Genomic DNA, 22585 nt, shown 5'->3' on the forward strand with positions numbered 1-22585 from the left:
TGCTTCTTTACTGTTTTAGGGGTAGATCGGGCTTGGTCCTGGAAGCGAAAGACAAATTATGTACGATGTGGTAAAAGTTGTAAAGGTTGGGTTCAACGTCAAGTGAAATGGAGAGGGGTGGTTTGGTGAAAAAATCCCCCTTACTTTTCAACAATGCGTGAGTGTTGTTTAGCTGATGATTGGGATTATATTGTGAGGGTGGGATGGGATGAGGTGGGATGGGATTGATCAGATTGATGAGACGGTATTTATGTTTGTAGTCAAGGGGATGATGAACTTTCAACCGACAATACAAAACAGTAGATGTAAAGTATTCCAGAGAGAAAGACTCTACTAACTCATTTAATCTAATCTACCTAGTACTCTTCAAAGAACAACTATCCCAAATCATATACTAGGTATCTACCTACCTAATAATACGACAATCCTCATTCGCCATTAACATCCGACTAAATATCACCCGGGAAGGTCCATACGGGAAAAGATATCCACAACCCGTTCCCCATTTAGCGGGTCGTATTGAATAAACATCAACCTGCTAGCTTACTTTCCTACCCAAATCCTCATCTTCATCTCAACACTTACTATGTGTGATCCTGCCATCCCGTCCGATATTTTTGGGACGATTATTGAAACTCCAACGAAACTACCAGCATCTTGTTACAAATTTCCTTCTTCTCAAAGCTCACGCGCTGGTCGTGTCCATATCCCGGTTCTTCATCATGGAATAACCTCCGTGTCTAGAGTCAAGGTACCCACTTAAAAGTATTGCGAACAACCGTATCGTCCCATCAAATATATCAATGATGAACATTCTCCCATGAGTCTTTTTTTTTTCTTCTGAATTCGTCGCACTACCGCAAAGTCAAAAAACTTTATAATTCAAATGGCTTCTTCTTATAATTACAGCACATCCAGTTCTGAAGTCGGAACTCCATATACTCCTAAATCTTCCTCTCCTACTTATTCAGTCGCAAGTCGTTCTTCTTCTACCACCATCAGTAAACGCATCTCTATTTCTACAAGTCGGAGAAATACAGCTATGAATCCTATCGGTGGCATTGATATTGCTGCCATTGAAGCGGCCATGAAGCAATCTTCTCTTGACCATTTGAAAGGTTACAGCCAGACGAATTATCCAACGGTCACTCAATCCAATGAGACCGAATATATCTCTGAAGATTCCGCCAAAGGATATCAGGTTCTTCGCGAGCCTGCATGGAATAAAGGTATATTGCCATCCTCTTCACCTATTATCTTAAAACCCACTTTCTAACTCTCCAAAAGGTACCTCCTTTACTCCCGAAGACAGAGTCAACAAAAACCTTACTGGTCTCATCCCTCACGTCCTAGAGAGCCTCGAAACACAATGTATCCGAGCCATGCGAATGATCAACAGTCGAGCAACCCCCATCGACAAATATCTCTACCTCTCCAACATCAAAGCCCAAAATACGGATCTTTTCTACCGTCTCTTAATCGATAATATCGCTACTCTCATGCCCCTCGTCTACACTCCCACAATTGGTGATGTCTGTCTCCAGTACTCCACATTATATACCCGTCCAGAAGCATTATATATATCCATCAAGCAACGCAAATCCATGACCACCATTTTGAGAAATTGGCCATATCCAGATCCCTCGATTTGTGTCGTGACCGATGGATCACGCATTCTCGGTCTTGGCGATCTCGGTGTTAACGGTGTTGGAATCTCGGTTCGTACCCCTCACCCCTTTTAGAACAAAATCTACTCTCCTTACCTCTCTTTCCTCTCAAAACCTAACCAACCCTCTTTTTCAGATTGGTAAACTAGCCCTCTACACCGGAGCAGCTGGCATCCATCCCGAAAAAACCCTCCCCATCGTCCTCGACTGCGGCACCGCCAACGAAGAAAATCTCCGTGACCCCCTCTATCTCGGTCTCCGCATGAAGCGACCCGGCCCCGAAACCGAACAGCAATTCATGGATGAATTCATGGCTGCCGTCAAGGAAGTCTACCCCCAGATGCTCGTACAATTCGAAGATTTCGAGTCCGAAAAAGCATTCAAGTATCTCGATCGATACAAGGGTGAAAAAATGTTCAACGATGATATTCAAGGCACAGGAGCGGTGGTCTTAGCCGGGTATGCATTTTCCCTTTTCCCGTATTTCCCCATGTGTTAATTTGATATAGATATATCGGCGCAGTCAATCTCTCCGGTGTCCCCATCGAAGACCAGAGATTAGTATTCATGGGCGCGGGCTCCGCCGGCGTGGGAGTCGCAAAGCAAGTCATGGAATACTACACGCGTCGCGGACTCTCTGAAAAAGAAGCTCGTGACAAATTCTGGCTCGTCGATACCAAAGGCCTCGTCACCACCGACCGCGGTGACAAATTAGCTGCGCACAAGAAAATCTTCGCGAGAGATGATAATAATGGTCATCAATTCCAAACATTGGAAGAAGTCATCGAGTATGTGAAGCCGACCGCGTTGATCGGGTTAACGGCTACTTTTGGCGTTTTCACAGAATCGGTGGTGAGAGCGTTGAAGGTGAGTGTGGATGCGGGCGGGTTGGGACGAAGACCCATTCTCTTCCCGCTCAGTAATCCCCTCACGAAAGCAGAATGTACCTTCGAGCAAGCGATTGCCTGGACTGAAGGAACGGTGATTTTCGCCTCCGGATCCCCTTTCTCGCCAGTGACGATCAAACATTCTGATTTCCCCTCGGAAAACTCCACAACATACTACCCCAATCAAGGAAACAACGTTTACGTCTTCCCGGGATTAGGACTCGGCGCAATCTTGGCAAAGGCCTCGAGAGTCACAGATGCAATGGTGTATCAGAGTGCGGAAGCGTTGTCGGGATGTTTGAATCGCGAGGAATTGATGATGGGGCTCATTTATCCGAAAATTGAGAGGGTGCGAGATGCGAGCGTGGTGGTTGCGAGGGAAGTGATGAAGGCGGCGAGGAGAGAGGGGGTTAGTGAGTTGAGTGAGGAGTGTTGGGCTGTGTGGGAGGAGTGGGGAGATGTAGCGTTGGAGAATTGGATTAGGAAACAAGTCTATGATCCCCGGTGGTAGAGTGAGCGAGGAGGGGACATTGGATGGAGAAGATGATTTTTTTTCCGTTTCTGTTGCGCTTTCGAGGGCTGGCATGCTAGGGCAAGATACCATGACTTTTTAATGCGAGTTTGCTTCTTTTCGTCGTATGGTACGGTATATGGATTATACGAGGGGTAATTACGTACCACAACTTCAAAATTATAAGTTGGTGGTGGATATCTAAATTTGTCAAATGAGAAATAATATTACAAGAACTGGTTCTGAACTAATCTACATCTTTTTGAATTTTCAAACTCGATACTCGATCTTCATTATTGATAATACTATGATAAAAACACCAAGAGTATTCCACGCCCTATGGCACTTACTCACTCAGAGAAGAGATTTGCTCCAAGTATCTATATCGCAAAATCATAATACTAGAGAGATAGTATCAGAGAAATATAAAGTAAAGTTTCCAATCCATCTTCCACTTCCGATTATTCGTTTTCTAAAAGCATGACCTGATAAAGTTTCCTGCGAGAATAGTATTTTTATGTGGGTTTTGATATTTCTGGGATAGGGGATAGGGGAGAGTGGGTGTATTGAGAGAGTGGTGGATAGGGATATGGATATGAATACTAAATACTAATCAAATCCTCAATGAACAAATGAACAAATGAACAAGATGAGAAATAATAAACAAGAATATGATTTATAAGGATTGACGAATCCTTTTTTAAATTAACACATCTACTGTGGATTCTAGTATGAGTAGAGTGAGTAGGTTTCTAGAGATTGGAATTGGGGAAGGTGAGGGGGATGATTGGATTTATAGTGAGGATATTATGATACGGCGAAGAAGAGGAGAAATAAACAATCAACAACACAAAAAGGTTTTTCATATCATAAATTACCAATTATCCATCACGCCCCCTCCATAATCCCAGATAAATGAATAGTAAATAGTAAATCATAAATTTAAAGGATTACGTGACAGAATGTAATATGATATGTAGAAGAAGAAGGAGTAAGCGAAACGCGCTACATTCAAACCCGAAATGGAGAGAGACACTCGGAGTTTTCAACTCTGTGTTGAGATCTGGATGTTTGTTTTGTTCTTTTGTAGGTATTTTTGAGGGGGGTGTTGGAATTTGGGATTTGTGTTTACATAGTCGATCTCTTCATACCTGGGTAGGTATGGGACGCTATCCGGTATGGGGCTGCGAGAAAAGAGGGGGTTTACCTTGCTGTTGTGCTAGAATTGGTTTAAGTGAGAGATGTATTATTGAAGCAAATCAGGTTTTGATTACTTCCAAAAAGCTGATAGTCAAAATTTATCTCCTTCCCTCCCCTCCAGCATCCATCATCCCTCCAACCCCTCCACATAATCCCGAACCGCCTGCTCAAACCCTCTATCCTCCCTAAACCCCAACCCAAACGCAAACGAATTATCATACCTCACCCCCCAACTCCTCAAAATCCTTACCGTCGCCTCCTCCTCCTCCTCCTTGATCAAACCCAACTTCTCCTCTCCCCCAACCTTCACCAACGCATCCAACATCTCCTGCACACTCGCTCCTTTCCCGGGGAGATTCACCGCTCGACGATGACCATCCACACCCTGCAAATCCATCTCCATCGCATGAATCAGATTCTCCGTCAACGTCCTCGGACTACACATCCAACTTACAAACCCGCGATCCTTAATCGGCACCACGCATTCCTTCCCCGCCATCGGCTCTCTAATCATCCCGCTCAGAAACGAACTCGCCGCCTGCGTCGGTTTTCCCGGCCTAATACTAATCGTGGGAAAACGCAGTGCTAAGCCGTCGATAAATCCCCTGCGGATATAATCCTGCAGGAGAGTCTCACATGCTAATTTTTGACACCCGTAAGAACCTTCGGGCGTGGGATGCGTATCCTCTGTTATTTTTTCTGGGAGGGGTCTCCCGTATACCGCGAGCGAAGACGCGTAGATGACACGGACTAGTTTACCTTCGGGCTTCAGAGATGGAGTATTTCTGATTCCTTCCAGAAGAGAGAGTGTAGAGTGCAGATTTACTTTCATGCCGAGTTCGAAATTTTGCTCCGAGCCGGATGACATGATGCCGTGGAAGATGAATATGGTGTCGATTATTCCGGCTGAGGACAGGAGGGAAGAGAGGGACTCAGCATTGCAGAGATCGGCTTGGATGCATTTTGTGCTTTGGGGATGGGGGGAGGAGGGAGTAGAGGGTGTGATGATATCGGTGAGGATGAGTTTGTTTTCGGGGGCAGTGGGATGGTTGGTGAGGAGGTGGGCGGCGAGGAGTCGTCCAATGAAGCCTGAGGCGCCGGTTATGAGGATTGTGGGCATGGTGGTGGTGATGTTTACTCTGTTGAAACTAATTTCAAAAAGAAAAACAAGAATTTAACTTCTTTCTGTGCACAGAATCCACAGCGTTATAACTTATAAGTAGGAACCCTTCTTAGCATCAACAATCAAAGAAGTCGTCAATTGCAAACCGAGACTCTGATAGACGGAAGAATTGACCCCGAAGCCGAAAGAAAGATGGGGGTTGATAATCGCTCTCTATATGATTGATCCTGTACATATGCCAGCTGCAAATCCACGCAACTTGTACAACTTTGCGATTGAGCTCTAGAGGTGGTAAGTACGGCACAGATATTTAGGATATTCCCAGACGGAAGGTGATGCGATGGAAGTAAGACCATCTCCAAGTTAGATGTTTTAACCCCGCCTTTACCCCGCGCCGTGGGGGGCAACATGGTGGGGGTTGTAGTTTCGCTGAAATCTCTAAGGGGCATAGCCGACAATGATACGAGTTCGTATATCCTGTATCAAGTAGCGAGCAAATGGAAATGCATTGCCTTTGAGGGGAGAGAGGAAAATGATAACTGGACTAGGCTAGGCTGGGCTTGGTCACCATTCGATTTCTTGCGGATGTATATCAATCATATTGCTTTCCGTGTCGGAAGAAGCTATTTACAAATGGACCGTTTGAATTTGCTTATACCATCATATTGATTTATCTACCTTTTCAGTTGTCAATACATTGGACAATGAAAATATCTAGATTTTGCTTCCTCAAAATTTAACCACGCAAATCCTTACTGGTTCAACAGAACTTGGTCTGGAAATCATCATTCATCTCTCTTGTTAAAATTTTCCCCTTTCAACTTATAAAACACGCATCCAAGCTCGTGGCTCCTTGATTCTTTTTTTTTCCGCCATACTTCTTTACAAATGCCTCAATCACCACCTACATTCTCTCCACAGGACTCAACCCCAAAATGCGCATACCATTGTAAAGTACCACTCTAGCCGCATCATAAAGAGCCATTCTAGCCTTCATGACTTCTCTCTCGCTACCCATAATTCTAAGATGATCATAACTACTACTGAGGACGTGAGTCATCTTGAAGAGATATGTAAGAATGGTTGTTGGTTCTAGAGTCTTAACAGTGTTTTGAACAACATCTGGGTATTGGGAGAGTGTTCTGATGAGGTTTTGAGCGTGGACTTCAGTAAGGAGTGAAAGGTCTGCAGAGGCAATTTCTTCGGGTGTAAGAGCTGCTTTACGAGTGATGGAACAAAGACGAGCATGGGCATATTGAAGGTATGGACCTGTGTCTCCTTCGAAAGATGTCATAGTTTCCATATTGAATGTGTATCCGTTGACACTAAGAAGAATTAGTTTGGAACTCCATATTAAGAATAATGAAAATAAAAATAATCGATTTGCTTACCGTTTACCACTCATGTCCTGTACCATGACAGAGCTGATACCAAGGATATCAGATGTAGCTACTGGATCGGCAATCTGCTCATATTTGGCCTCGTTCTTCTGCATAACCTCATGCATCTTTTCGGCAACATCTCTCAAGATATCATCCAAGAATTTTACAGTACCACGACGAGTACTCATGCCATGAACCAATCCAAAGTTGATGTGTTGACACTTATCTCGGAGTTCCTTGTAGCCCAAAAGTTCAATAATCTTGAACAATTGCTGTAAATGTAACTCTTGATCAGTTGCGACAACGTAGATCATTTGATCAAAGTCATACTTTTCTTTTCGTTGTAACAATTCACTGATATCTCTAGTAAGATAGAGTGCTGTGCCATCCCTTCTCTTAACGATTGCTTTTCCAAGACCTTTGCCAACCTTTCCAGCCACGTGCTTGGTGAAATCGACAATCATAGCACCTTGCGACTCTTCGGCAATCTTCATTTCCTCCATTTTCTTTCCAGTCTCCTCCATTACTTCTGCCTTGACTTGAGATTCTCCGGAATAATCATCAAAATGAATGTTCAATCGTGCATAAGTCTCCCTGTATCTCTTGATACTGAGCTCACGGAATCTAGCCCATTGCGCAATTGCTTTCTCATCGTTCTCCGTCATTGCTTTGAAGTATCGACGAGCTTGTTCATCCAACCCTTCATTCTTGATATGCAATGCTTCATCTGCCTTTCCTTCTGCTTCTAATGCTGCCATCTTATCAGCCTCAGCCTTCACATCTGTATTGATTTTGACGTAAATTTGGAAGAGATGGTTGATAGGATCTGCCTTTAAAGCCTCTTCATCTCCATATCTGTCAAATCCCAAAGCCAATAATCCATATTGTTTGCCCCAATCTCCAAGATAATTGACACGAGTCACATCCCATCCAACCGCTGCGTAAAGATTCGACAAGAAACCTCCGATAATTGTACTTCGAAGATGACCAGCATGGAAAGGTTTTGCGATATTTGGAGATGAGAATTCAATAACTATTTTCTTTTGTCCCTTTGATGGATCTTCAGGATCGACGAGGCCAAGATATTTGTTTTGACCAAAGTTTGACTTTTGTTGGATGATGGTAGGAATAAGAAGTTCGTTAAGTCTGTCGGCTTTGAAGAAGAATTGGAGATAGACACCATTGGTGGTAGGCTTATGAACGAGAGGTGATTCAGGAAACTATTCAACCCAATTTGTTAGTCATTCTCATGATATGATTTGATTGCGACGAGTATACCTTTGCCGCCCATTCTTCTGCGAGCTCGTTGGGCTTTTTGCCCTTGACTCGCAAAGCTGGGACGGGCAACACCAAGTCACCTTTGTCCAAAGTATTTGTCCATGCTAACGCAGGGTAAATAATGGCGGAATCTACACCAGTAATCTCAGCTAAGTGAGAAGTAATGTGAGCTCTGTAGATGTCGTTGATGTTGACGTCGGGGTGACAATTAGGGAGCTTGGGTAAGTCTGAGACACTCAAAGACTTAAGTTTCTCCGAAATGAAGTCTGAGGATGAAGTCGTCGTCGCCATCTTGTAAATTGTGGTTGAAAATGTGCGAAAAGAATTGAAGCTGTGGGGTTTAAATCGAGGGGTATTTTGGACTGAAGTGGAGATCAATCTCAGACAATGGTGTGAATTCTTGCGAAGGATAGAAAAGGTGAAGCTCATATGGTTGAAGACAGTATCAAAAATACCTTCTCCTCTTTGAGATTATCGTGAAGTGCGACGATGAAGAGAGGATTAAAGTTATGGATATTTATGACTCTCTATTCGATTCTCGTTGGTGACTCAAAAAGTTACTGGTTAACTGATCAACACACCCCTCCTCAAAGGATTTTTCTGCTGCTTCAACAGGGTTCCAGGTTGATTCATTTTTTGGTACTTTGATTGATTCACCGCCTTTAGTGATGCCTTGAAATTAAGGCCATAAATTCAAAATAATGTTCTAAATTCATTCTGGAAAATACTTCAAGCCATAAAATCATCACTCTTATCTCTCAAGCCACTTCGATTGTAATGGTAACAGTCACACCAGATTTTCCTCGAGATTCCAGTTTGGATTGGGAAAATAGTCAAGATTCGATCAAACAGCCTTCCGCTTTCGTCTCAGCTCGCTTTAAGAAGGCTTGGCTATCACCATCTTTACCCTTCTCTCCCCACGCACTTTTTCGAGCGTTGTATACAAGTACTGAAGAGCTCTCTATGCCAATTCATACACTTTCAATTTGTTCATTTCTTCAATTTCTTCAGTGAAGAATGTACCATTTGAAAAGATCAAAGATAGTAGTTCAAATCATGGATTCATTTCAAAGGGATGATAGTTCATTCCTATCATTTTCTAAGAACAATCGATGAAGTCATGATGATAATAAGGATAAACCCTTCCGTTTTCAACGCCATCCATATTCGAAAAGTTAATCATATCCGATCCAAAAGGCAAGTGACCTCCCCTTTCTCAATACACCATACCGAATCTTGTCCATTCCCAAACAAAAGACCAAGAGATAAGTATGGTATATACTCCTCTAAAAAGGACTGAACATAATAACACCAAGTAGGAAATCCAAAAGTTATAACAATCGGAACTAGAACCCAAATTCCAAACCCATCAATTATGAATATTAAGAATCCCGCCATTACACCGCACTTCTATACCACCTCATGTTGTGAGACTCTCCAGCATTTTCGTCTTTGCCGACCTCGTTCAATGAGCTGGAGTTGGAACATCTTGACCGTCATCTCGTAGCATTCGAATGAAGGCACGTTCTTGAGAATCTAAACACATCTGTTAGCCAATTGCGTCCTCTAAAAAGTGACAGAGGAATTCTTACTCGGTCGAGAATAGTTTGGACCGGACTCTTCCACAGTAATTGAGCGTGTATCGACTTGTTCATCGCAAACGACTGCACCATCTGGGCCCGACTCGGGAGAATAATCCATTCTCATTAAACTAATTCTGAGGCGATAGCGACCAGGAGTGTGAATGGCAAGATCTGGGAAGAAGAAGTACGCTTGATCGCGCACACCTCTAGATCTAGTCTGAGCGATGGGATGCGCAGAGTCTGCGGCTTTCCCATCCATTTGTTCATATATGACTTGGCCAGTGGCGTAATGGATGAGTGAAACACAAGTCCAGTAACCGGCAAGATGTTCATAAAGATCATGATCACTACTGAGTTGAACGATTAGAGGAGGGTATAAGATTGATCCTGGGCGAACTCTCGCGGGAGGTTGGACTGCAATAGACAACATGTTGAAGCTAAGGTGGGTATTGGTAGGTGTTGGGTTTGAGTGCTGATTAAAGAGGTTCTCAGATGCCAGGAACTGAAAGCTAAAAAGACAATGAGTTTTGGATGAGCAAATGCGACTCTTGATCGATGAGATATCGAAGTAGCGGTGGCGGATGGGTGTTTGACTGGTTGATAATTGGAAGTTTGTTGTGAATTTCGAAACGAAGACAGCGTGAAGAGAAGACTGATTGAGATGATGATGAGAATACTTCGAAAACATGGACGAAAGGACTCCTTTTATCTTTCTCCATTGCTCACACTCGAAGAAGAAAATATATGAGGCTGAGATACTTCATGAACATATCATGGATGGGATAGAATCTTCCATCCCGATAGGTATCTCAAGAAGAGTTCATGCCGCCTCAATCGAATAGAGAATTATTCGCTTGTGCCCTTCGACCACTCAGAGCCAATCTATTTTTCGATAATATCAGCTCTGACAGCATCGATGAGAGAAATATTACTTGATTTTCTGCGGGTAATTCCTCTGTGTGGCCTTTTTTACTTTACTTATTTTCCCCTCAGACTATTGTTCGGGGAATTCCAAGCAAGGGAAGCCGGTTCCACTGATACACACATTATTGTGGGCGTCTTAGATCTACCCAAGATTTGAACGTTGTATAGATCTCATGCAACGAAATGCAAGATTTGGTTTTATGCGGTATTCCCAAGGGAATGGTCCAGGACCCGCGGTGGTAAGTCGCAAGCCATGCTTATCTCGGTAAGGTCCACTCGGCCACGCTAAGAGAAAACTACAGGGCCATCGGGACCCGGCAAGTCGTCACCACTGTCACATTCGGCTCGTGTTAGTGACAATTGAGGATTTAATGGCAATGAATTACAAGATACAAATTACCACCCTAGAAAATTATGTACTTGGAGCCAATAAAAAGATGGGATTAAAGATAGTAAGTTAATTTCTGGGGTACTCGATCGAATCTAAGATTGAATGTTACATCAGAGGGAGCTTTCTTCTCTTTTAGACATATCTTCCGTCTAAATCCTTGAAAGTACCTATCTACCTTGTGAGCATTTTCCTTTGAAGTCAATGGACCATCTATGTCACACTCATTCTATTCGCTTTGTACCCAACTGAACTAATTGACTCGTTCAATCCGATTTTAGTATCAATCTATTATCTCTGCTATAGATCTGAGCAACTTACACCAAATTTATGTTCAATTGGGCTGCGGTACAATTCATACAATCTGATTTTAGGATAATCAATTGAATGAAATGGAAAATCCTTTTTAGTGAAAAATTCATTGACACACGGGAAAAGGGTTATTTTCCCTCATCCCAACAATCTTTCTGTCAGGCAGTGTCAGCTCCTCTACCAAATCGGTTGCCATTTCGAGTATGGCGTGTTAGTGGCGCCCCTCTAAAGCCTTTTTTTCAAGGGTATACGATCGATTTCGGTACCCTGTTATAGGTCTCGTGGGTTTCTCAGCTATCAAGGGCTAGCAAGGGCTAGCAAGGGCTATCACAACATCACCTCAATTAAAAATGACCAATTGGTTCCAGTTTCAAATAAATCTTTGTGAAGGGATTGAGAATACTAGGGAAACCAACACTTCGAGAATTTTCTTGAAGCTTTGGAAGGATGTATAGTTATTCATCGACATCTATAACCTTTCTATTTCATGACCTACTCGCTGTTAGGTGGGGATTGGGGGCTAAAGGATATCAGAACCTTCATAATCCGTACTCTCCAAATATCCTACGTCACACGACAATATTGAAGAGGATTAGCAGCAAGTGTGCAAATGCGTGGATAAAATGTGTTGAGATCATATCTACTTCGGGGAATGAAGTGAAAAGGGATTCACCCGATTTCTGGACCCATCTAGTCGCTGGCTGATTTGGAACAAGGGTTCAATGAAGATTCCTCCACTTTAGTGCAGAAACCGCTGGGATATCTCGCATGGTAGAAACTTTTTTTCTCACCTGCATAGATCTGGTTTGAGATCTGGGTATCACGACATATTGCCGCTGAACTAGGGTTTTGGAGCCCCTCAAACTATTGTCGACAGCTGAACCACTCACTGGGATTGAACCCCGCACTATCCACCATTGATGTGGACAACTGGAAGCATGGTTAGAAAATCCGTATGTAATATTTTCAAACATAATGACTGAACTTTACATTACTCACTCAATGAAGCGTCAATTGATCAAGATTATTTAGGCATTTATTCTTCACATTCTACTTCGATGAGTACCCTTAATTTGGAATGGTTCGGATAAGCATAGTTACGGGTTTAGGGGTTAAATTGCTTAGAGGGGTAACAGTCGGCGCAGTCGCAGGTCGTGATTACCTTTTCAACCCCATCATGAGTTCTTTCCTCGATGGAATAACCATGGTCATCAAATTTTCGATTAATATCGTTTTTGGAGACCTCTTTCTTGTTGTTTCTTATTTTCTAATTTCTATTTAATCATTTATTTCCCTCGTTCTCTATGGCATCCCTAGACAGCCATCTACCACGTATCACTTACCTTACCTCAAAAACTGTTTGACTTCTCTTCCGCGTTCAGATCGCAAGACTTTGAACAATACAAACGAGTCATTCTCAATTTTCAGGAAGTTTACGGACCGACAAGACGAACACATAGCTAGGTAATTTATCACATTTGCATCGTCATATATCCTTCCTGCAGCTGCGAGGTCTTGCAGTCATGCCGTAGTATCACAGGAATCGTCTGATATCCTTCTCTATAGCATTTTCGAGAGTCAACCATAGTTCAAGCCTCGATTCATGTATACTGTGGGAGAGGATACCATACTCCGAATCATTCTTCCATCTATTATCGCGTGTGTAGCGATTATTTTGGCGTATTCGGCCTTGAACCTTTTCTACAAGCATCAATTCGGAAGCCAACGTCGCGATTCATCCCCACATACCTTATGAAGGAGACAGTAAAAGGGTTCACGGTTCTAATCATTATGCTTGGGGCCACCTGCCTTTGTCTCCTCGCAATTATTTTCTACATGAGCTTCGTGAAAATATACAGGCGTCGGATATCGATCGCGGGCGTTATTCGTGAAAATTCTATGGCATGGCGTACCAAGGTGTAAGAATGCTCGCCTCCATGTGTTCCCGTTTTGAACACATTCGGAGAAGATACTGAGAAACACCTTACCGATCCCTGCCGACCCATTTCTTTCACGGTCCTTTTCTGGATGGCAAACGATATTCCTCATGTTAGCCAGTGCAACTGGCTGAAGAATAGCGTGGCTTCTCCGATCTGGTGGCAGATCTTTTCAGATCTTTTCAGATCTTTGGCACCACAAACTCGATCTTTCATGGTCAATACGCCGAATGATCGGACACTCATCAATCAGCACCCATATTCTGGACGAGTATCATATTGGGACTGTTCAGTAATCAATCAAATTGGAAGGAGCGTAGCGCTCCTGTCATGTTAGACTAGAGTGTTCTACTGAGGGGTGATACTAAGAATACTTTGTTATTGCGCGGTTTATTGAGATTGCGATCGACCCTTAGATAGCTCACTGCATAGAATACCAAAGTATTCCTGCGAAATCACCCGAGAAAAATCTTCATTACAGGGTTATCACCTTCCTTGTGGTGATTCTTGACCGGTACCCGATGCCTGATTCCACTCAATTCCATGCACAGTGACAGAATCGCCAGTTTAGGAAGGCCGTTATATGGTCCACAACCTCATTCTCTCGAATATCGCGATCCTCCTGACACCCAATCTAGATTTAGATCTCCGAATCTCAAGCCGTGTGAAGTACACATCTCATCTTGTCTTTTTCAACCCCCAGTGATCTCTCCACTTAGATTGACGGGATGCGCTATCGTGAGACAAGTCTCAATTTTCTTCAGATCAACGTTGCATACAAATATCTTCACAATGTGGAAAGAAACCCACAGAACGGCCAAAGCTGCAGATCATCGTCATGTTCATATGATTACTTCTTGCACATATTTTACTAGTGTCTTTTATCAGAAGGCGAACCCCTGAAAAGTTTCGACAGCTCGATAAAGTATTAAGGTTAAAAATTTTTTTTTTGGCCCGGTAGTGAGGTGCTACGAAAAACATCGGATAACAAAATCTAGACTGGTGGATCAGCAGACCCTTCGAGGTTCTGGGTCCGGGTCACTTTTCCCCGGTGAACAGACTCCCGAGTGTCTCGTCCCACGGCAATTGGCTTGTCGCTGGAGTGGTGCTAATAAGGTAAGTAATTATATACGTCATTTTTTTTGACAAGATGATCATCTTGACATAAGGCAATTAGGGGTATTCTTCTTTCTTTTGTTTGATTGCGATACGTTGATGAGATATTGGGTGGTTGAGATCGTACCCGTGATCGTTGATGCAAGAGGCTCTTTCTTCTACCCATCAATCGATCTTGAAGTTTCTTGAATAGAAGGGGATTTTTTTCTGCTTTTCTTTCTCGAAGTTCGAATACAGGAAGGAATAACACGTTCTCAAAGTAGTGTTCACTTGCTGGGCGCTGTAAATCAGCCCTTGAATGTCATAAATTTTAACGTTCCATCAAAAATGATTCGGGCTTTTCCTTCTTCTTCTCTTTCTCGCTCCAGCGCGTGTACCTCACAGCATGTACCTCAGAATACTAGAGTGACAATGTCATGAATCTTCTCACTATACTTCCATTTACAGTGTTCTGGGTACATATACCTCTCTGCCCAATGTATCCGTTGCGTGCTCAGAGTTATCTCTGCCGACAACGCCGAACCTTTTCAATCAACGAGACGACTGAATGTACGGTTAAGGAAGAGTGGTCGTTCAAAATAGCCTGGCTTGTACATCACAACCCAACAGACAAGCAGATACGAGAGAGGAAACAATGGAATATCTTGCAGACAAACAAATAGGTCTGGGATTAAGTCGATAATGATCAGTAAGTACGATCAAGATATTTCGAGCAACTTCTTATTTTATGGTCAGATAAATGGACAACTTAGACTGAATTGCTTGCTTGGCGATGGTATCGTATGGTGGGTATCCCATGGAAATTCTTTATATGGGTTATGATTTGACAACTCTTGTAGGTCTATTCATGGGTGAATTGCTGATGTTAAGTGGATTGGCTCATGATGAGGAAGGAAATCTATTGGCGATCCGGATTCCAGACGCGTTCTATATTGGGAGTGGAAAATGGTCCTTGGTGGAAAGTTAGTTGTGAACAGAGATAGGGTCGTCCTACAGTATCAGCATGATAGATTGAAAAGCTGCTTTCACTTTGTTTTGAATTCAAGAAGTTCGTCGATGAGAATGTGAAGATGTTTTATCGATATACAGAGGTTGAAAGTGCTAAGTCCTTTTTGTTACTGACTATACTCACAATACAGACGATGCATCCCATCTGATCTCTTCCTTATACTTTTATCGTTATATCTTCATCTCTATAACATACGACTGCATGTCAACATCCACATTACCCATCAAATCTCCCCATCAAAAGTCTCAATTTTCTTCATCAAAAATCTCACGATGTTAATTGACAAAGATGATCTACCGACACTACAGAGTCCTCATCCCAAGCAAATCACCCCGCAAAGCCGTAATACAAAGACACCGCAATAACAGGGTCCCGATCAGATAACACGGGATGGGCATAAGTACCGCGAGGGATTATCCGACGAAGCGACGGGCCGCACCGGCGTTTTGAGGAAGCGCCGTATCATGTGGGCGGATTATTGATGGAGAGTGAGAAAGCTTGTTTGACGGGATACGATATGTATGTATCACATGAACTGAGGAGTATCAAAGAAGATGGTTGAGGAGAAATATAGAATGATATGGGTGAGCGAGAGAGATCAAAAGGGTATGGAAATGAAAACAAATTAATTATAGGATATTAGTTTTGACGAATACCGGATGGAATATCGGGTATGGGTAAGCATTCAGACTATTTATTTCGGGTAACCTTTATATCAGTACTTAGGTAGATAGGTACCTCTGCATATGAGCGAGTACCTACATGCCTTGCAAACACGTAGATTTCTCTGCGCGAGCCGTCTATTCTGCCTTTTTCATATCGATCTAACCCCCAATATCACGAAAACAACCCCGTATAACCTTACACCATAGCCCCCAAATCGTTACCATGAACACCAATTCCGATTTTCTGGTTAAAGTTTGAGTCTATATCCGACATCCAGATCCATGGCTGTGGGAATCTCAAATATTTCGTGTGGTGCGATCAGGAAGATAGTTACGAAGAATGGATTGATGTTAATTAATTAGAAAGGGAAGATGAGTGGCGTGGTTCTGGATCGGCAGTTCTAGAATGCTCGGATTTAGGGTAATGTATCTGAGATGGGAGGACATGAGTCGGATGAAATTTGGGTTATTCTGGGAGTGTGTGAGGTTGATGGATTGGATTAATTTGGGACGGGACGAGAGTCCTAGTCCTCTTTGGGTAGGTTTCCATGGTGGGCAAGTTGCGATATTATATTATCTTTAACAGGGGAAAGAAACAGAAGAAGAAAAGCCCAATGCCTCGAGGCAGACAGATCCCATTCTTCCGGAATCCCTATCCAAGCCTCTGATTCTCCGTCGTACAAATAGGCATGCCGGTGAGAAGATGTGCCGATATTATACACACCTACCTACGCTGAAGAATGTCAAGGTAATTACCGTGAAGCATATACATATATGCATGGTTGACATTCGTCAAGGGACAGCATACTGTTGTACACCTCTACGTCATGACGTTTTTCACGCCCTTTATATAGATAGGTTTCACATCCAGGATGCAATCCGAAGTGTAGGTAACTTTCTTCATAGATCAAACATCTCACATATAACATCTGCAGGAAGAGAAGAGATTCTTCCCCGGTGAGATCGGATCGGAGACAGGATGACAGGGCGGCTTGGCTTTGATGCATGGGTTTCGTGTCTGCCAACTCTGAGGTTCGTCTGTGGAAAAACCAAAGAAGCGGGTAGATTGTGCTAGATGCCAGATCACTGTGTGACATCAGCACCATGGGAAGAAGGCTTTTCGAGGAACGAGACAGCCAAAGGGTCCATCTTGAAATTATACTTGAGTACGTTGTGTGTCTGTGCGCATGCTTACCTTTTAATCTGCCCTGAATAGAATGAGCTAGATGATCAGTAAACAGCACAAAAATAAGAATATTATCTTTGCTTCTACCGCTCGCCGTTACTCCCTGGGAACCTTTTGTTGTATTGCCTTTCTCCTCGACGTTTTAATTGGTATATATCTGTACCCGTATCCCCTCTCAATCAAACCCGCACGGGCAACATAGCGAAGTAGAGCGCAGCATACACAAAAGTGCAACGTCGTACCAATTTGGCCGAAGAAATACAGCTTTCTTAATTTAAATCAATTTTTATAGATCCCCAATCCCAGATGGCAATAAAATCCCGAGTTTGGGAAAACGGCGGTCAAGGATACGATGCTCTGGAGAAGGATAAAGTATGAGATCGGTGGCTTGGACGCAATGTATTGGAAGGCTGAACGGTCGCGTGGTACGGCGGGTCGAGATCTGGCATCGGACGCCATGTTGTTTTTCGTGCGAGATAGATGCGAGATGGTGGAGGGGGAGATGCAGAGACTTGAGGTTTTTATGGTGAGACGTTTCACACCTCAAATCTTTTCTTCCGGGGTGTTAGGAGATGGAAAGTTGTAATACGAAAGAAGCGAGATAGTGTTGTGAGGTTGTACTGGAGATTTTTCGTTGAGGCACACTCACCAGTATAGCTTCGACGGAGAGGAAAGGGGCTTTCGTTTCGGTTACTCGTAGTTGGGATTTTTCCGGTCGGAGTGGAGATTTGGTGACAGGTGAAATCGGTACGAGATAAGATGTACTTAGATCATAAGATGAGATGAGACCGTGTGATTTTGAACGGAGATGGAGATGTAGATTGATAAAGGAAGAAGCCAAAGTGATATGTGACTTAGATTTGTGGAACTGTTGTGTACTCAGCCATTCGGGGACAAAATGTAGAGCTATGAGAGGTTTTTGGAAAAGGAAAGAGTCGAGACTTGGTCAATTTGACTTTCCAACAAGCAAGTATTAAAATATCTTGTTGTCGCCATTTGCTTCGCACTCTATTGCAAAATCGCAAAAAACTTGGTCGGTGAGTGGAGAACCTGGAAGTCAAAAGCACAAAATGAGGTCTTGACGCAAGTGGCTTGTCGACATGTCGCACGGCATATATAGGTCTAAGATGGGATGTGATAAGTCGTATGATATTTGTTTCTCTTGATTCCCACCCGAGGAATGAACCGTCTTTAGGTTTCGAAGTCTGACAGAGGTGAAGATTCGGAATCGGTTGAAAGGAAGAAAATTCGTTGTGTTGAGGTGGAAATGAGTGAAAGTAGAGGCTCCCCGTGTCAATATCGGTACGTGTATTCTTTCTTCTCGGTATGATGGTTGGCAGAGACTAGAGAAAGAATCATCCCGTTCATGTCCAAAAACCGTGCCCTTGACCAGACTGACTCCTTTGCAGTTGTAATGCGGATGACAATTAAGGGGGAACAAACAATATATTGAATCTATCCTTTTTCGTACACATAGCCGGCGACTTTGCGAAAAAGAACCTCTGTTGCTGGAGGACTTGTGGTTCTCGGTAGCGAAAGAGTATGGTGCGAAAACTTTGTCTCAACCGACCTCCCTCATTCAGTACACCGCTTTAAAGGGGTATCTGATCTTGCAAACCGACATAGGAACCATATTCATTATCCTCAATTTCGCTAGAGCAGAAAACGTCGCTATCCAAAAGAAGGGGGCTGCTTCGTAACCCCCTTCTAATCTTATCGTACTAGTGAAGCATATTGAAGCATCATGCAAAAGTTGCAAGTCAAATTTCGTAATGTAAGCATTGCGAAAGATTGTCTATCGTTCCCCTTTCCGGAGAAAGAAAATGATAGTGTCACAACCGAGAGATAATTCCGGACGCATAGATCAATAATAAAATCATGGCTTGTGGATGCTATGATGTCTTTCTATCTTACTAGCTCTGCTTAGTTGGCTAGCGACCCATTTTTTGAGTTTGACTGAGCTGAGCTGGATAGAATTTTTCCGTAGGAATTTGCGTCTGTATATCGTCATGCTGCGTTGGGCGTCTATCAATTGTTGATGATACTCAGTATTTCTTATTCATCTAGGCGCAGCAAGGCTGTCGTGTCGCGAGTTAAGGATGGCGCCAATATTTCTAACATCTGCTAACACAACAGACGAAGCTAGACGATAGAGAAAATAGACGCTGAATTTGCGGATTACCGCAGGTAAACATTGATCCCACGACGGCGTCAAACGTCACGATACCCACACGAGTATCGATACTTTTTTTCGAGGACGGACAAGATCACTGTTCGCATTGAGGAAGCTTATCCTGAGTGATCATATGCCTTGATTTTGCTTTGATTCAGAAATTTGTAATTTCGACCCCATCCGGGGTATCCGAGAAAAGCAATCAGAATTGATAATTTCTCCATACTCTCTCCACAAACTGAATTTTGCGGAGTTCTGAGATTCTCCTAAGTTAGTAAGAATTGAACTCCAGTCTACTGCCTCCAGCGAGCGGAGCTGTTCTTATTTGCCAACGCGTATACATTGATACCTCGGATGACCCCGAGCAAAATCATGCGTAAACCGCATCTTACAAGTTACCAACCACCCTTCTCCACAACAACTATCACCATCCTTGTTGCTTCGTGTTTGCAGATTGAAATGTGATTTGCCTTAGCTGCCCCATGCCGGTAGATTCCAGACTCCTGGGTGATGATCAATTCCTCAAAGGAAGCCTAGTCTGATCAAGCTTAAGTTGATCTGACAATCACTGTTGCATCAGGGAGAATATATCCAGCATTGAAGCTAAATGGCATATGATCAAGCAAGTAATTGCAAGAAATTTCGGATTTGCACTAAGAAAAAGGTATGATTTCGGTGAAACCATTAACCCCGTGGGCAAGAGTACCTGGTATATGCGACCCCGCGGGGATTATTGACGCTAACATCCACATCGACTAATCACGACCCCTGAATAATATCGGCAACAATAAAACTAAATCTCAAAGCTTGCTCAACAATCTCAAGACTAAACAATGGGGAACCGCCCAACTATTCCAAATAAAGTTGGTCTAGAATCAACTTCTCCATTTTCCCCATTCTCTCCATTGTAAATGGTGGAATTACTCTCCCTGGTTCAAGTGTCAAAATGGTAACAAAATATTCGCACGAATGAGCTGCGAATCCAGTTCTCATCCAACAAAAATATGTTGCCGCTCATAGATTCCACAATAGCCAACTTGGCAAGTACATAAGATACATTGATACCTCTCCCCAAATGAATCTTTTCTCTCTCCCTCATCGGCCTCTCGTCGAACAATTAAATACCAACTTTGTCAAGATTTGCTGCGAACAGCAAAACCGCCAATATGCCGTCCGCTTTCTTCAAAAATTACCGCGTCTATCTTCTGACGGCCGTGGCTTACATGGGATCGTTACTTTTCGGTAAGTTATCCCCTCTTTCCGGATAATATCCTTTGATAAATCCTTTCCGTGTCGGCTCAATGATTTTAAACTTTTGTGCCATATCACCAAGACCAATCAAGATGATGGAACATGACTGACATATGATGGCTTATGCAGGTTACGATACCGGTGTCATGGGATCGGTATTGGCTCTCGCAAGTTTCAGAGAAGATTTCGGATTACCGCCTGATACGAAGGGATTTGGTGGATCCAAAAATGCACAGGTTTCTTCGAATGTTGTCTCTTTGCTTACGGCCGGTTGTTTCTTCGGTTCCATCGCTGCCGCTTTCTGCAATGATCGCTTCGGAAGAAAACACTCTCTTATGGGATTCAGCTTTATTTTCCTCATTGGCGCTGCTATTCAAACTAGCGCTAGCCATAGTATTGGACAAATCTATGCTGGTCGTGTTATTGCTGGTTTGGGAGTTGGTGGAATGTCCTCTATTACTCCTGTTTTCGTCGCAGAAAATGCTCCTCCCGCCATTAGAGGACGAATTACTGGAATGTTCCAAGAGTTCTTGGTACTTGGTTCTACCTTTGCTTACTGGTTGAATTATGGTGTTGCATTACACATCCCTAAATCTACTAAGCAATGGAGAATTCCAGTCGCTATTCAACTCATCCCAGGTGGATTTCTCTTAATCGGTCTATTTTTCTTGAAGGAATCTCCAAGATGGCTTGCTAAGCAAGGTCGATACGAGGAAGCCACTGCTTCCATGGCTTGGACTAGATGCACTACACCTGAAGATGAAGAAATCATGCAAGAAATCGCCGAGATTCGTGCATCCATCGAGGAGGAAATGGCTGCAACTGAAGGACTCACCTGGAAAGAGTGTATCGCACCAGCCAACAGATTCAGATTCTTTTCAGCTTTCTGCCTCATGTTCTGGCAACAATTCTCCGGAACCAATTCTATTGGATACTACGCGCCGCAAATCTTCCAAACCATTGGTATCTCAGCTGCTAACACCGCTTTGTTTGCAACCGGTATCTATGGTACTGTGAAGGTCATCACCACTGGTATCTTCTTACTCACTGGTATTGATACGTTGGGTCGTCGCAAGTCTCTCATCTTCGGTGCCGGATGGATGATGGCCATGATGTTTATTCTCTCAGCTGTCCTCGTTACCCACCCACCTGACACCAAAGCTACCACTGTCGCACCAGCATCGATTGCCATGGTTGTAATGATCTACCTTTTCGTCATCGGTTATTCCGCATCATGGGGACCTATTCCATGGGTCTATGTATCCGAGATCTTCCCCACTCGTCTCCGTTCTTACGGTGTTGGTCTCGCTGCAACTACTCAATGGTTGTGTAACTTTTCCATCACCGAGATTACACCAATTGCCGTTTCAAACATTGGATGGAGAACATTTTTGATGTTCGGATTCTTCTGTTTTGGAATGTGTGCATGGTCATTCTTCTTCATTAAGGAGACGAAAGGAAAGACATTGGAAGAGTTAGATATTCTCTTCGGAAGTGTCAACGCCGAGCGAAGAGCTCAGGACGTAGAGGCAGTGCTCCGCTCAAAGAAGGATATTGTTCATCACGAGGGTGACGAGTCAGTAGGAAGCAAGGCTGGCACTATTAGAGTCGAGGACAGTCCTGAGAAGACTGCCTAGATGGGATAATGATTTGGTTATGTTTATGATGGATGTTATATATAGACCCCGACGTCTGCTTGCCTTAAGTTTGGCCGCAGTACAGCCGATGGCACTTTGATAGATGAATGAACGGCATATTAATGATAATAAAATATATCTTTTGAAAATACTGAGCCCATAACTTTATCTGTGTGATGTATTTGAGCAATGATCCAGGATCTAGTGATTTGTAGCGACTACCAAACAAGCTGAGGTGGATTGTGACTGGCATTCTTTTTCGAATACTATATTTGAACATTTCAAATTGTCCACTCTCATAGCTTAGTGAAGAACTTAAACCAGTTACATAGTCGACAATAGCATCCCTGACATGT

General features: G+C 43.2%; 7 protein-coding genes across 7 annotated transcripts; 3 read left to right on the top strand and 4 right to left on the bottom strand.

The window, feature by feature from the left end:
• Positions 1 to 886: 886 nt before the first annotated feature.
• Positions 887 to 3065, top strand: EAE97_005237 (uncharacterized protein; the record flags this gene model as incomplete). Its single annotated transcript, XM_038875749.1, has 4 exons — positions 887 to 1229; positions 1288 to 1718; positions 1804 to 2126; positions 2177 to 3065. The coding sequence occupies 4 exons, from the start codon at positions 887 to 889 to the stop codon at positions 3063 to 3065; spliced, it is 1986 nt and encodes a 661-aa protein (XP_038733086.1).
• Positions 3066 to 4392: 1327 nt separating this feature from the next.
• On the bottom strand, positions 4393 to 5385 carry EAE97_005238 (uncharacterized protein; the record flags this gene model as incomplete). Its single annotated transcript, XM_038875750.1, has 1 exon — positions 4393 to 5385. The coding sequence occupies one exon, from the start codon at positions 5383 to 5385 to the stop codon at positions 4393 to 4395; it is 993 nt and encodes a 330-aa protein (XP_038733087.1).
• Positions 5386 to 5688: 303 nt separating this feature from the next.
• Positions 5689 to 8610, bottom strand: EAE97_005239 (uncharacterized protein). Its single transcript, XM_038875751.1, has 3 exons — positions 8049 to 8610; positions 6780 to 7990; positions 5689 to 6713 (listed from the first exon to the last, which is right to left on the bottom strand). Exons 1-3 carry the CDS (start codon positions 8475 to 8477, stop codon positions 6293 to 6295), a joined length of 2061 nt encoding a protein of 686 aa, XP_038733088.1. The 5' UTR covers positions 8478 to 8610; the 3' UTR covers positions 5689 to 6292.
• Positions 8611 to 9513: 903 nt separating this feature from the next.
• Positions 9514 to 10061, bottom strand: EAE97_005240 (uncharacterized protein; the record flags this gene model as incomplete). Its single annotated transcript, XM_038875752.1, has 2 exons — positions 9514 to 9584; positions 9641 to 10061. 2 exons carry the CDS (start codon positions 10059 to 10061, stop codon positions 9514 to 9516), a joined length of 492 nt encoding a protein of 163 aa, XP_038733089.1.
• A 333-nt stretch (positions 10062 to 10394) lies between these two features.
• EAE97_005241 (uncharacterized protein) lies at positions 10395 to 11687 on the top strand. The gene is made up of 3 exons (XM_038875753.1): positions 10395 to 10794; positions 10858 to 11007; positions 11225 to 11687. The coding sequence occupies exons 1-3, from the start codon at positions 10729 to 10731 to the stop codon at positions 11309 to 11311; spliced, it is 303 nt and encodes a 100-aa protein (XP_038733090.1). The 5' UTR covers positions 10395 to 10728; the 3' UTR covers positions 11312 to 11687.
• A 5760-nt stretch (positions 11688 to 17447) lies between these two features.
• On the bottom strand, positions 17448 to 17627 carry EAE97_005242 (uncharacterized protein; the record flags this gene model as incomplete). The annotated part of the gene is made up of 1 exon (XM_038875754.1): positions 17448 to 17627. The coding sequence occupies one exon, from the start codon at positions 17625 to 17627 to the stop codon at positions 17448 to 17450; it is 180 nt and encodes a 59-aa protein (XP_038733091.1).
• Positions 17628 to 20364: 2737 nt separating this feature from the next.
• On the top strand, positions 20365 to 22372 carry EAE97_005243 (uncharacterized protein). The gene is made up of 2 exons (XM_038875755.1): positions 20365 to 20583; positions 20722 to 22372. The coding sequence occupies exons 1-2, from the start codon at positions 20508 to 20510 to the stop codon at positions 22227 to 22229; spliced, it is 1584 nt and encodes a 527-aa protein (XP_038733092.1). The 5' UTR covers positions 20365 to 20507; the 3' UTR covers positions 22230 to 22372.
• Positions 22373 to 22585: the final 213 nt, after the last annotated feature.

The sequence above is a fragment of the Botrytis byssoidea genome (assembly GCF_014898295.1).
Source record: "Botrytis byssoidea strain MUCL 94 chromosome Unknown BBYS_009, whole genome shotgun sequence".
NCBI lineage: Eukaryota > Fungi > Ascomycota > Leotiomycetes > Helotiales > Sclerotiniaceae > Botrytis > Botrytis byssoidea.

Excerpts from the sequence above, each read along its gene's own strand:
- EAE97_005243 (XM_038875755.1), top strand. The coding sequence starts at position 20,508 with ATGCCGTCCGCTTTCTTCAAAAATTACCGCGTCTATCTTCTGACGGCC. Across the intron at positions 20,584-20,721 it reads CATGGGATCGTTACTTTTCG|GTTACGATACCGGTGTCATG; the intron begins GTAAGTTATCCC and ends TGGCTTATGCAG.
- EAE97_005241 (XM_038875753.1), top strand. The coding sequence starts at position 10,729 with ATGCAACGAAATGCAAGATTTGGTTTTATGCGGTATTCCCAAGGGAAT. Across the intron at positions 10,795-10,857 it reads ATGGTCCAGGACCCGCGGTG|GGCCATCGGGACCCGGCAAG; the intron begins GTAAGTCGCAAG and ends AGAAAACTACAG. Across the intron at positions 11,008-11,224 it reads AAAAGATGGGATTAAAGATA|TATCAATCTATTATCTCTGC; the intron begins GTAAGTTAATTT and ends ATCCGATTTTAG.
- EAE97_005239 (XM_038875751.1), bottom strand. The coding sequence starts at position 8,477 with ATGAGCTTCACCTTTTCTATCCTTCGCAAGAATTCACACCATTGTCTG. Across the intron at positions 7,991-8,048 it reads CAGAAGAATGGGCGGCAAAG|TTTCCTGAATCACCTCTCGT; the intron begins GTATACTCGTCG and ends TGGGTTGAATAG. Across the intron at positions 6,714-6,779 it reads CAGGACATGAGTGGTAAACG|TGTCAACGGATACACATTCA; the intron begins GTAAGCAAATCG and ends AATTCTTCTTAG.